Source organism: Labrus bergylta, chromosome 6, assembly GCF_963930695.1.
Source record: "Labrus bergylta chromosome 6, fLabBer1.1, whole genome shotgun sequence".
In the NCBI taxonomy this organism is placed as follows: domain Eukaryota; kingdom Metazoa; phylum Chordata; class Actinopteri; order Labriformes; family Labridae; genus Labrus; species Labrus bergylta.
In genome coordinates, this window is record NC_089200.1 from 4,706,202 (window position 1) to 4,719,969 (window position 13,768).

Consider the following 13,768-nt stretch of genomic DNA (forward strand, 5'->3'; position numbering starts at 1 on the left):
TTATACAAGAGTTTGTTGCTGCTTGCATCTTTGACACATCATGTCTCCAATTGTGGAAACAGATATCATGGTTGAGGAGTTCGTCCAGCTGGGACCACTGGACTTGTTCATGAGGCGACAGACGAGCCCTCTGAGCACACCGTGGAAGTTCCAGGTGGCCAAGCAGCTGGCGTCAGCTCTCAGCTACTTGGTAAAAACACACACACACACATATACATAAATACACATTTACAATCCTATGGTTCGTTTCCATGTAAGTCCTGTGTGCATTAACAGGATGAGTTACAGCACTTCATATCAAATCAGAAATAATCTTTTATATGTGCCCTTAAAGGTTTTTATTCTGCGTGTGTTTGCAGGAGGATAAAAAGCTGGTCCATGGCTTTGTGTGTTCTAAAAACATCCTGCTGGCAAGAGACGGTCTGGGCACCGATGAAGGAGGGCCCTTCATCAAACTCAGCGACCCAGGAATACCAATCACAGTGCTCACAAGAGAGGGTGAGTACAAAACAAATACACACACACGTCTCACTCAGAGTTGGTAAAACTGAAACCAAAATGCTTGGAAAACAGCTATAATGGAAATTAAAAATTGCACAACTTCCACTTTCTTTACCAGTCAGCTGTAAGTAACTGGAACTATTATGAGAACAGAGAAACCCAGACTCACACATGCTGACATCGGCCTGCCAGGTTGAGACTTAAAGCCATAATGACACGATTGTTATGATAATGTGTTATGAGGATTCACTTCAGTGTCTTTAGCTGTAGGCGTGGTTGGTAGAAGGAGAAGCAGGGTCAGTACTGATGACACACCTGAGGGGGGGTGTGGTGGCTCTGTCTGTCTAATCTTCATTAGCAGCAGCGGAGGAGGAGCCGGCGGAAATTTAACGATTATTGGCCAAACTAATGTGTATTGAGGCGTCATTTATCTGGACCTTGAGTTGGTAAAAAAGTTCAGTTTCATTGTACTTTCAACCACTATGTATAAAAACAAATCAAATCTCCAAAGCCAAAATATAATATTCTTGTCAAACATGCAGTTTGCTTTAGACGCAGAGGGTACTGTGTTTATTTGACTACAGAATACATAAACAAACTGTGCAAAGAAACTTATAAGTAACGTTAGCCTGTACTCATGGGTGTATAGTTACATCCAGTAAACTAATTTTCTCTTGCAACATTGCGTTGATGTTTTGCCATTCTAAACCTGTTAGCAGAGGCATAAAGAGAAAATAATCTATAAACAGAAGGTCATTATGCTTAGGCAATAGGAAGCATTACAAACAGGTGGAGAGTATCAAATAAACAAACTCCACGCTGTTATCTCTTTGATGTCTGTGCCGTCAACATTTGGGCTTGCACACTTAAAAATGATCAGATCTTTACCATCATTTCTTCCCACAAAATGCAGGAAAAAAACCTCCCCAAAAAACTCTGTTTACGATCAAGCAGAGGTTTACAGAAATAGAAATCACATACTTCAGCTAATCAATACTCATTTTCCTGGACACACTTCCTTCTCACACTGTGATTTGGGATTTAAAAAAATCCAGATCTGAGGTCAGGACAGATAATGGCACAAGGACATTTCTCATATTGCACAGTTCCCCTAAAATGGCTGCCTCATGTTTCTGTTTGTCTGTTGGAGCGACGAGTTGTGATATAACGTAATGCGGCTGTACGAACGCACTGGCAAACCCACAGGACGGACTGGAAATGTTTTCTGTGCAAAGATCCATCAACACACGCCCCCTGGGGATGCTCCTCCCTCGCTCTCTGTTCCCAGAACTCTTAACATTTTTCTGTCTCCAGCTCTTTGCAGAATAATCAGTCTTCCAGTTACACGTCGATGTCCTGTGTATAGATTTGATTGAATGCATAGTGGGTAAAGTGCTGGGTAACCCACTGGGACGCGCTCTTCTGTTTTTCCCAGCAATCTCCAATGATCACTTTACTAAAAACCCTCAAGTCCATTCATCACTGATCCTACTCTTGGACTAAATTGTTTCCTTCCCTGCTTACGTCTCCATTATCCCCCCTCCTGCTTAATTCAGCCCTTTCTCCCCTCTTAACTCCTTCAATCCTCTTGTGTTCCAGCCTGAGCTGCATCCACTTACCAACCACTGATTTCATGTTATGGATTTCCAAGCCCAAAAAAAGCTGAACGTGGAGGTCAGCCAATCAGTTGGCTTCCAGTCAGAGTAATATATATTTCAGGCTGCCAGTGCCGAGGCTTTTAGATTCAGAACTTTACCGATTTGACCGTTGTTTCCTGGTGCTAGTACACGGCCAGAGCATGTTACCTGAAAACGCTGAGTATTAACTATCACTTTCAAAAATGGTTTAGCCAATTCACAGAGTTTATAGGATTTGATCTAAATGGTCATATTTCTTCCCTACTGTAATTTCTTTAAATTTCTAGAAAGAAGAAAGAAGAAAAGTAAAAATTTAAGAGAAATTTCATGTTAGGATATTTCAGCATCCCACACAAATGCTGATAGTAATGTGAATGATGCAGCCTGATGAGAAGAGGATCAGAATAGGTGGAACATAGTTTTTAATAATTATGATGTTTCTGTCTGTTGAAGGTTTTTGTTTGCTTGAAGTTTAGTGTCTTGATGTATTCTTCCTGTGTTTTAGACAGTTTTTAACACCATGTTAATACCATTTTAAAGGTTATATCCCTCAGAGCATCCCTTATCTCTGTCATGGTCAAATAGAAATACATCATTACTGTAGATACTTGATGAGCAAATACTTTTCTTCCCTTCACTGTTTGTGTCTGCAGAGTGTGTGCACCGTATACCGTGGATCGCTCCGGAGTGTGTGAGGAACGTGTCGTCCCTGAGTGTGGCGGCTGATAAATGGGGCTTTGGTACCACCCTGTGGGAGATCTGCTATGATGGAGAGGTCCCCCTAAAGGACAAGAAACTTACAGAGGTCGGTGGCAAACACAAAGAAGTTGTATATAAAGATTACTGTATATATTTATTCATACATCCCCCAGACTTTGGGGGGATTTGATGGCTACACTACCTTTTTTTATTTAATGTTGTGCGTTGTCTTGGGGCTTTTGTCCACCTGGTGCTTTTTTTTCTTCTGAATTCCAGCTTCTTTTTTCCATTATTCACAATGAGGAAAGATCATTGGAAAAAAAAGGCGCAGCACCCAGTGTCTTTCTTTCTGAACTCTCCACCTCTTTTGTGCGGCTACTTCGTGCACTTCTAGCTGAAAATCTTTCAACTTTTCACAAGAGCGCTTTTAAAGTCACAGATGTCTTTTTTTAAAAGGCTTTATATGCAATTTTTTCATCCAGAAGATGTCGCCCTTGAGCACCAGCATGAAACCAAAACACCCGTCCCGGCGATGTAAACAAAGTGAAGATAGGACTCTGAAAACTCTGAAAACATCACAGACAGTGGGACTCGGGTGTTACACCCATTGTAGACAGTCATGACTCACAGAGTTATTTTCAGAGGATATACTGGATTTCTATTATATTTAAGTGTGAAAAATCTCATATAAAGCCTTTAAGCAGTCAGTCATCATGAAATAAATTGGTCAGCTGGAACCGGGCTTCATCTAACAGCAATTTGGAGAAGGAGATGATATTCCCCATATTCATCCTCCTTGCTCTGTGTCTGATCGGAGGTGTGATAGCGGGGGCTGTCATTATTATAAAGCTCATCATCCAGACAAAGAGGGAGGGCAAGAAACCTCCGTCTGATGAGAAGGGGGGGAAAAAGATCTCAGATATAAAACATACAGTAAAAATCAAACGGATCAGTTGTCAATACACTGTTGTCAAAGACACAACATGCACGTGCAGCACTTTTATTCTCAGCACTCAAACGCTTCATCCAAGAGCGAAAAAACGGCAGGTGGACACGGGCCGTTACTCATGTTCACATCAGTGATCACACAATGTTTCTGTGCACCTCCTGATTCACATGGTTGTCTTTTTTTTCTTGAGCAGAAGGAGAGGTTTTACGACAGGGAATGCCAACTGGCCACCCCGGACTGCAAAGAGCTGGCCGAACTGATGACCCACTGCATGAACTACGATCCCAAGAAGAGACCTTTCTTTAGGGCCATCGTGCGAGACATTGACATGCTAGAGGAAAAGAGTACGTGTTTCAGTGTCTATTATATCATTATATACTTGTTGTTTTCATAGTAAGGCTGGTTGTAAATACGTACAATACAATCTAATGTTGTTGCAGTAGTTTTGGCTGCCTTCAAAAACCAGTTATGATAGAGTAAGATGAGTGCATACTGAAGAACAGGCTCAAGCGGTACAGGTAAAATCAACAAATGGAGGCAGTTATTGACAGTTGGAATTTGATCTGAATGTTTTGCATGTTTGGTTTCTCACCTAGCAGCAGCCTGGTAAGCAGTTTAAAGAGTGAGAGTTGTTTACTGAACAGTGATGTTCATGAGGAAGTTCACTGGGTGCACGTTCACTGATCTCCCCCCTCTGACGGGCCCCAAGGCAAAGACACAAGACTCCCTTCTCCCACCTGCTGGTCAGAATAGGACACTGCAGTCAAGTCTCACTGGAGCTAAAGCTTCTTTTATTAAAGTGACAAAACTGCAATAGAATCACCTTCAAATGTAGATAGAAACAGAATCCACCATAGAAGATTACAAATATATTCACAAAAGAAGATTACAGATTACCTCTTCTGATCACGGGGGAAGGCGAACGGTTGGTTATATAACCGATGACACTGTCAACAACAATGGACTTCCTGTGATGCAAGTGTGATTTTGATGAAAAAAAAAAAGAAGACTTCTCTAAACTGTAAAGTTTTTGTTTATTTTTCAGACCCATCGATTATACCAAAGCCAACACCAGAGGTGGATCCGACTGTGTTTGAGAAGAGGTTCCTGAGGAAAGTCCGAGATTTGGGAGAGGTAAAGTGTTAGTGCTTCATTGAGTAGGTGTTCATCAATATTTTATATAGAATCTATGATTACCTAAAGTCCGTTTTGTATTGGAAGTTCTACGACGAGTACAGACTTCTATCAAAACGATCAGATTAGATAACTTTTATTTATTTAGCCCCAAATAAACAAATGTCCCTCTAACCAGCCAATAAATGGTGGGGGAGGACTCGGCTGATCTCAGCTTGGCATACAGACTTTCTTTGATACCAAATATAACGAGACAGGACAAATTAAAAAAAACAATATTTGGAAGAAAAGTAACAATTTAAGAGATATTTCATATTAGGATATTTCAGCATCCCACAAAAAAACGTTGCTAGAAATGTGAATGATGACCCCCCCCCCCCTCCCCCCCGACATGGCCTTGGGGATCCATGTGAATGATGACATTTCTGTTCCTCTTGCAGGGCCACTTTGGTAAGGTGGAGCTGTGTCGTTACGATCCTCGGGAAGATAAAACAGGCGAGCTGGTGGCGGTGAAGTCGCTGAAGCCCGAGAACCGCGAGGAGCAGAGCACCAACCTGTCGCGTGAGATCGACATCCTCAAAGGACTTTACCACGATAACATTGTCAAATACAAAGGCATCTGCCTGGAGGAAGGTGAGCTGGGAAGAATTCTTACATATATATACACACACACACAGACACAGACACATAAAAACACACACACACTGGCCGAGTTCAGAGGTACTTCAGAGGGCAGTCAAATACAGATTGATGAAATGGATGTCTGGAGGACACTCGAACAGACAAGTGTCAGAAAAAGCCATGGGCCTGACTGCATCACGGGCCGATTACTTAAGAACTGCGGCTTGTTCTTGAGTGGCATTTTTACATTCACCTTCCAGCTTTCTTTATCACAGAAAAAAGTTCCTGCATTATGGAAGGAATCCACTGTAGTACCTGTAGCCAAGGTTACAAACCCCAAAGAGCTGAATGACTATCGCCCTGTGGCGCTCACCTCCTTAGTCATGAAAGGTCTGGAAAGTATCGTCAAAAGGAGCTTACTGAACATGTCCGAAAGCATAATTGACCCACTCCAATTCGCTTATCAAGCAAGGAAGGGGGTAGACGATGCCACTGTGACATTAATGGATCTTGTTGTTGGACACCTGGAGGGCCTGAAAACACATGCTCGTTTGTGCTTTGTGGATTTCTCATCAGCTTTTAATTGCATGCAGCCCCATATTCTTGCTCGTAGGCTGTCTAAAATACCTGACTTTGACTTTGGCACTTCATGTTGGCTTGTCGACTTCCTCACAATGAGGTCACAAAGAACACGGGTAAATGACTCTTTCTCTGAAGCGTCGATGTGTTCAACAGGTTCACCACAGGGATGTGTTTTGTCACCATTGTTATTCATGCTTTACACAAATGACTGTCAGAGTGAGTTCCAGTCCAGGTTCATAGTTAAATTTGCTGATGATTCTGTGATTGTCAGCCTCCTGCAGGAACACGAGGTGGGCCATGGTCCTGTTCTGGACAATTTCTTAAAATGGTGCAATGACTCCAACCTGCATCTCAATGTCTGTAAAACAAAAGAGATGCTGATCGACTTTCGCAAAAATCCACCTGACAAAGCGCCAACGCTCATTAACAGCACAGCTGTAGAGACAGTGACTCAGTATAAATACCTGGGTACCATCCTTGATGAAAAACTGAAAAACTGAACGCCATCTGCAAAAAGGCCAATCAGAGACTGTTCTTCTTGAGAAAGCTGAGGATTTTTAATGTTGACAAATCTCTTCTGAAAATGTTTTATTCATCTCTTATTGAGTCCATTTTGACTTTTGTGATGACCTGCTGGTTTTGGTAACCTCAGCATCGTTAACAAAAACAGGCTGGGAAATGTTGTTAAACTTTACCGAAAGATAGTTGGAGTTGACTTGAATGATCTCGGCCATATTTTTCAAGTAAGAGCCACTCGAAAGGCAAAGGCCATCTTGGAAGACCCTCAGCAACCCCCTGCATGCAGAGTTTAGACTTCTGCCGACATGGCGGAGGTTCACTTATGTAAGGAGGTCGAAATCAAACACATACCTGAGGTCGTTTGTTCCATCAGCTGTTGGGTTTTTAAATAAGCTGTATTGTTGCCTGGACACTTTTACTATGGACTGTTGGTCCTTTGTCCTTTATCTCACTCACGTCCATCATGGTGATATCCATGGTAGTTATGTTTTATATGTATTTATGTCATTGTGCTGTTTTTTACGGATGTATTGACCGTATGAACCTCTGTTGCAAAACAAATTGCCCCTCGGGGACAATAAAGATTTTCCAAATCCAAATCCAAAACACACAAACATACACACACACACACACACACACACACACACACACACACACACACACACACACACAAAACGATTTTAGAACAATTTTACATGTTTGGAAAATAATTCCACCAATATAACTGTTTATTGATTCGTTCATGAGGTTCAAACTTGCTGAGTCAGAACATCGATCAGCTGTTTTCAATAGTGTTTCTGTGTGAATCTGTTTGTAGGGGGTCAGGCCATTAAGCTGATCATGCAGTACGTTCCACTGGGCAGTTTGAAGGACTATCTGCCCCGAAATAGGAACAAGACCAGCCTCAACACCCTGCTCAGCTACTCCATCCAGATATGCGAGGTAACCCCTTTTTCTTTTTAGGAAGGCGTGGAGTGTTTTTGAACCATGATGTATCATATGTGATTTCTGATTATGAGCTTGTGTTTTCTGCATCTGGCTGCATTTGAATCACTCTGAACCTGTTAAGACAATGTCCTTGTTTTTGTTTATTTTTAGGGAATGGAGTATCTGGGATCTCAAAATTACATTCACAGGGACCTGGCCGCCCGAAATGTGCTGGTGGAGAACGAGAGCACGGTGAAGATCGGAGATTTTGGCCTCACCAAGAGCATTAAGGAAAACGAGGGATATTACACGGTCAAGGATGAAAACGAGAGCCCTGTTTTCTGGTGAGTCAAGAGGAAGAAGGAGAGAAGATTAAAGTCGGATACGGCCTGAAATGTTCTCCTCTCAAACCTGAACGTGATCGCTGGAATCTTATTAACAGAGAAAAGTTTTACAGATAGGACAGAATAAAAAGACGAGACATTACTAAGTAAATTAGGACAAAACAAAAGGCAATGGCCTGTAGAACATATATGATCCCTTTTTTGTAATAAATTGATCGAGTCAGTTGACTTTAAAGGCTTTATATGTGATTTTTTGATCCAGCAGATGTCGCCCTTGAGCACCAGCATGAAACCAAAACAACTCGCGCTGCATTGTTGTGTTAGCATGCTAATGCTAGCGATCTTTATTATGCTGGTATCTTCACACTGCATGTAAATTTACCTGAAATGAGCGTGATCTAGAAACACAGTTAAGCAGTGAGTACAGTATGTTATTCTTCTTTTCTCTAGTCCCTCAATTAAACAACTTTTATACACGAGGGGAGGAGTCAGCCGGCCGTCCCGGCGATGTAAACAAAGTGAAGATAGGACTCTGAAAACTCTGAAAACATCACAGACAGTGGGACTCGGGTGTTACACCCATTGTAGACAGTCATGACTCACAGAGTTATTTTCAGAGGAGATACTCGATTTCTACATTTAAGTGTGAAAAATCACATATAAAGACTTTAAAGGTGACGGGTAGAGAGGTAGACTAAAGTGTTGTTAGAATCATGCAGTTGATTCACCGGGGACTATAATCTGTAAACTGGAGTCAAATATTACAGTAGTTTGTAATTTATAATCAACAGTAGCCTTAGTTGATTTAACTTTTGTTGGCTCTTTGAGAGAGTCTTGAAGCACGCTGGTTTCCTAAATAACAATACTTTTTCAATTACGGTAATAAAAAAAAAACTCTTATATAATACTATAACAAAGCTTAACACGTCATAAAGCAAGGCGAGTTTATTTCTATAGCACATTTCAACAACTCAATTCTCACAATTCAAAGTGCTAAAGGTAAATCATGTTTATTTTATCTTTAACGTTAGAAAACAAAGGAGACAAGAGCGACACATAATGAGAGAAAAAGAAGAACAAATACAGAGCAGTCAGTGTCACACCAGATATTAACACAAGGTTGCTCCCAACATGTTGGACTTTAGTAAACCCGGCTTTAACTATTATAAAGCAAAGGTAAAGCATCAGCTGTTGGAAGGCTTGAAGTTGTGAATATAAAAAAAAACATTCTTGAGCCTGAGTTTTGATTCTTTAGTAAAATAAAAGTGAAAAAAACATACTGTCAAATATGTTACATAAGACGCAGAGTTAAAACCTATGCATTCATCTAAAAAGTGGGCGTTGCCCTTTCTTTTACTAGTGCGACCATTAGAAGTCAAAATGGACACCGATTTCTAATGTTACTGTGTTGTGTGTATTTCCAGGTATGCTCCAGAGTGTCTGAGTCTCTGCAAGTTCTACCTGGCTTCAGACGTTTGGTCCTTTGGCGTCACCATGTACGAGCTCATCACATACTGCGACTCGTCCATAAGCCCGATGACGGTCAGTGAGCTTTCAACAGCCCCCTTCTAATCCCTTTAAGAGAAGCTTGGTTAACGATTCCACATTCATTACATTTCCAAGCTACCAGTAAAGCAGAAAGAAGGAAGTAAATTCACACACAGACATTTGTATGTAGCAGATGGTGTTGGTCTTCAGCCAGAGTGGCAGATGACAGACTTCACCAGGAGCTGTGTCCAAACTAAAACCTGTGCCAGCACTCAAAGCTTAGTCTGATCATGAAGCTCTTTTCATTGACATCAGACTGTTATCCTGATTGACCTGTAACTAATACTGGAAGGAAATGAGTCATCTAAACTGGCACAGGTTGAACGAATATCAAAAAGAGGCTGTGTGTTCAAAAGCTCTCTCTGGAGTTATATTATCATGTGTCACATCTGAGCCAGCATTGAACGGTGTGTGTGTTTGTCTTTTTTTTTTTTTTCTGAATTGTCTTTGTCCTCGCCCGCGCAGCTCTTCCTCCGCATGATCGGTCAAACTCAAGGTCAGATGACGGTCCTCCGCTTGGTGAATCTGTTGGCAGATGGGAGGAGGTTGCCTCGTCCTGACGGCTGCTCAGAGCCGGTGAGCATTTCTCTTTTTCTTACCAACAAACACAAAAAAGTTTGATTAGCACAACTCAGCTGCTCTGTGACTTTGTGGTCCCACTTAAGAGTTTCAGTTCTCTGGTAACACATGGAGCAACCTAAAGGAGATCGTCAGCTGTTAGTAAAACATCTCCTGCAGAAGCAGCTCGTTGTGTTCAGAGAAACAATATGTGGAACTGTTTTACTTGGTGAATCAAATTGCAATCACACAACCAGTCACAGTAATTGCAATTAGATATTTTTTCTAAAACTAAGATACAAAACCACTTCTTTGGAGTCTCTAATTGCTGACCTTTTGATTCTTCCTACCATGGGCATTTTTCATTTTTATTTTTTTATTTCGAACATGTTTTAAAAATACAAAAAAGTATACATTACAAACAAAGCAAACAGCAATCAAAGCAGACTTTCTGTAGTGGCTCGATTATTTTTCCTTAACCAGTCCATGTTGGAAAAGGGTGTAGGATGAAATTAAATAACTTATCCAGTCCTACCCCCTTTTTATCTTTTTAGCTTAATAAATAAATCCAAGACTAAGCTTGAAAAAAATAAAGGTGAACAGTACAGATAACAAAGTAACAAAAGCAACAGATATAATGTATTACACACATTAATTGGTAGACAGTACAGACCTTACAACTGATATTGATTCAATTTTTCCCATCGACTGTTAAATTTTATATTTGTTAAATATGTTATTCTTGAAAATGTGTTTAAACTGTCCTAATGGCAAAGACTGAGGAAGCTGTCACATGTTAGCTCTTTGTCATGTGTTATGTTATGTTGTCTGCCTGAAGTCTTAACACCCGTTCTGCTCATCAGGTGTACAAGCTGATGCGCAAGTGCTGGGAGCAAACGCCCGAGCAGAGGATCACCTTTGGGTGCCTGATAAAGGAGCTGAAAAACCTGCTGCAGAAGGACCAGCCGCAGAATGACTTTTAAGCTGCAGCAGCTGTGGCTCCCGGGAGTGACGCTGACTTTGTTTTTGGGGGTCAGATGTGAACAGAGACAGCTGTCCTTGGATCAGCATCTGCTTGTGAGAGACAGTCGTGAAGGATCAGCACTGCTCCTTCATACACGCATAACAACCTTCCACATCTTTTCTAGAGACTTTTCTTTCTAATCAACCATTTAAAGGCTTTATATTTGATTTTTCACACTTATATATTCACAAATATAATAGAAATCAAGTATATCCTCTGAAAATAACTCTGTGAGTCATGACTGTCTACAATGGGTGTAACACCCGAGTCCCACTGTCTGTGATGTTTTCAGAGTTTTCAGAATCCTATCTTCAGTTTGTTTACATCGCCGGGACGGCCGGCTGACTCCTCCCCTCGTGTATAAAAGTTGTTTAATTGAGGGACTAGAGAAAAGAAGAATAACATACTGTACTCACTGCTTAACTGTGTTTCTAGATCACGCTCATTTCAGGTAAATTTACATGCAGTGTGAAGATACCAGCATAATAAAGATCGCTAGCATTAGCATGCTAACACAACAATGCAGCGCCAGTTGTTTTGGTTTCATGCTGGAGCTCAAGGGCGACATCTGCTGGATCAAAAAAAATCGCATATAAAGCCTTTAAGTCTGCCATGTATTTTTTTTACATGTTTTTATTTCATGCTCTCATATTTGTTATTTCATACTGATGTTTCCTAATTAGAGGTTTTTTTTGGGGGGGATGGCTAATGTTAAAGCATTAGCGCGGGCTAAATAAGATCTCCAATCTTAACAAGAACCTCCAAATGTATCTCATGGATGTAAGAGTCTGCGTTAGGAGAAACCTGTGTGGCCTTGTCGCTCATGTGCTGAGCTCTGAATGGCCTTATGAGTGTGTGGACAGGTGGTTGATGAAGAGAGAGAGGAACTCTTTGACGCTCACTTTCTTACAAACACAAAGTTAAGTGGCGTTTGTTCTTTAGGTCGATCACAGATGAATCATGGGGAGAAGTTCCTGAGGGTTTAAAAAAGGATGAAGGAAATGGGTCCATGACGTCTGGAATCTTGAACTTCTCCATTTGGAATTCTTTGAGTGAGAGAGTGAGCCGTGGAGTAATTACATTTTCTGTCTGCGATGTGCAGATGTAAGTGAGCGATGTTCCTTTCATTGATGAGAAATATTGTATTTCTTTTTTTTTTTTTAAAGACCTTAACATTGATTGTTTTAAGCTTCTCACTTGAGAGGATCATCTGAGTTTATTTTTTTAGATTGTTGTTTTAACTCGACGCCTTATTTAAAGACCTCCTCGTTGAAGTTTGAGAGTCTTTCTAAAGGCATGTTTTTTTATTTTCAGACAACACAGATTTATCGACAATGTGAACTTTTTCTTCAGCATGGTTTTGTGTAAAAAAAAATCCTGATTCATAGAAAAAAAACAGACACCATTAATTATATTTCATTTGTAAAGTTTTTTTTTTTTAAACTACATCTGCACCGGAACAGGAAATCCAATTATATTACATCCTGTGGATCATTGCTCTCTCATCATCTTTGTTTTCATGCTCCGTAAATCAGCCGGTGAATCGTTTAACAAACGGTATTTTAGCATCACGTTAAATCCAATCTCCAGATTCTCGAGATTGAGATTGGCAAGATTTCCCCGATTGGGTCGACCCGTTTGCGTCTGATGTTTTCTGCCTACATACACGGCACTTGTTAAGAGAGAGAAGTACCTGTTGGAGACACTTGGGGGCAGCACCACCTCACGTTTCCCCCTGACTCGAGTGGGTTTTTTTTAACATACTTTCACATGTTGGTAACAAACATAACATTGCAAAAACAAAAAAAAAGAGCGCCTTGTCATATTTGAAGATTGTTTTTTTTGAAGGACTTTAAATAGTAAGAATTGTTTGAAGTGAGACAGACGAATCAGTGAAACATGGCATTTTCTTTTACTGTGCATTTTATTTGTATCATTTTTAATCCAACAGAAAACCTATAAAAGTGTATTTTACCTGTGTGTATGTTCAAAGGTTTGAGCAGAGGGTTTTTTCTGTTTTGAATCCATCAGCAGCTGTGAGCCGTAGTGTGTGTGTGTAAAGTCACGCTCAGTCACTATGTTATCAAGACTTCAGCAATGGTCAGTTCTTTTTAATGTTTAACTGTATGGCTTTAACTGTGAAAAGAGAAAAAGACTTGTCAGGAGGACACAATTGCGCTTCAGTCCACATTTTATTTAGGAATGTAAAAGACAATTCCTTCTGCTCAAAATAAGAGAAAAGAAATATATACTGTATATATATTTTTCAAAATAAAATAAGATGAAAGACTCCTGGAAGTTAAAAGTATCCATAAAAACACAATGAAAAAATAAATAAAGTCAATGTTTGTGTTCTGTCTGCGTAAGTCCAAATGCATGACGTTATGAACTACTGAAAACAGTTTTGATATATTACAGTTTTAAGTATGCATGCTCAAATGGGCTGCAGGAATACCTTCTTCACAGTAAAACGATAGCAATGATATAAAACTTAGCAAAAATCTACAGTTTATTTCAGTTCCAAAAAAAAAAATCCACAGTAATATTTACAAAGCAAGAAGCACGGCAAATCTAGATGAACCTACAATCATTGAAACATGTCGGAGAAATTTGAAATAGAGTATTGCAAATCTTTGTGATAGACACACACACACACACACACACATATTCACTGTTGCAAAGTTCAGCTTCACCACTGACCTCGAGTCATTTACAGTTTATATAC

At 40.3% G+C, this 13,768-nt stretch overlaps 1 protein-coding gene across 2 annotated transcripts in view; it reads left to right on the forward strand.

The window, feature by feature from the left end:
* jak1 (Janus kinase 1) overlaps window positions 1-13,333 on the forward strand; it is a 38,274-nt gene extending 24,941 nt beyond the window's left edge. For both annotated transcript variants that reach the window (XM_020652741.3, XM_020652742.3), the window contains exons 15-25: window positions 63-190; window positions 360-498; window positions 2,792-2,943; window positions 3,980-4,130; window positions 4,832-4,920; window positions 5,361-5,553; window positions 7,460-7,584; window positions 7,741-7,913; window positions 9,338-9,455; window positions 9,927-10,037; window positions 10,883-13,333. In XM_020652741.3, the coding sequence (XP_020508397.2) occupies window positions 63-190; window positions 360-498; window positions 2,792-2,943; window positions 3,980-4,130; window positions 4,832-4,920; window positions 5,361-5,553; window positions 7,460-7,584; window positions 7,741-7,913; window positions 9,338-9,455; window positions 9,927-10,037; window positions 10,883-11,002 (1,499 nt within the window). In that variant the 3' untranslated portion in view covers window positions 11,003-13,333. The remainder of the gene's footprint in view (window positions 1-62; window positions 191-359; window positions 499-2,791; window positions 2,944-3,979; window positions 4,131-4,831; window positions 4,921-5,360; window positions 5,554-7,459; window positions 7,585-7,740; window positions 7,914-9,337; window positions 9,456-9,926; window positions 10,038-10,882) is intronic.
* The last annotated feature ends 435 nt before the right edge of the window (window positions 13,334-13,768 follow it).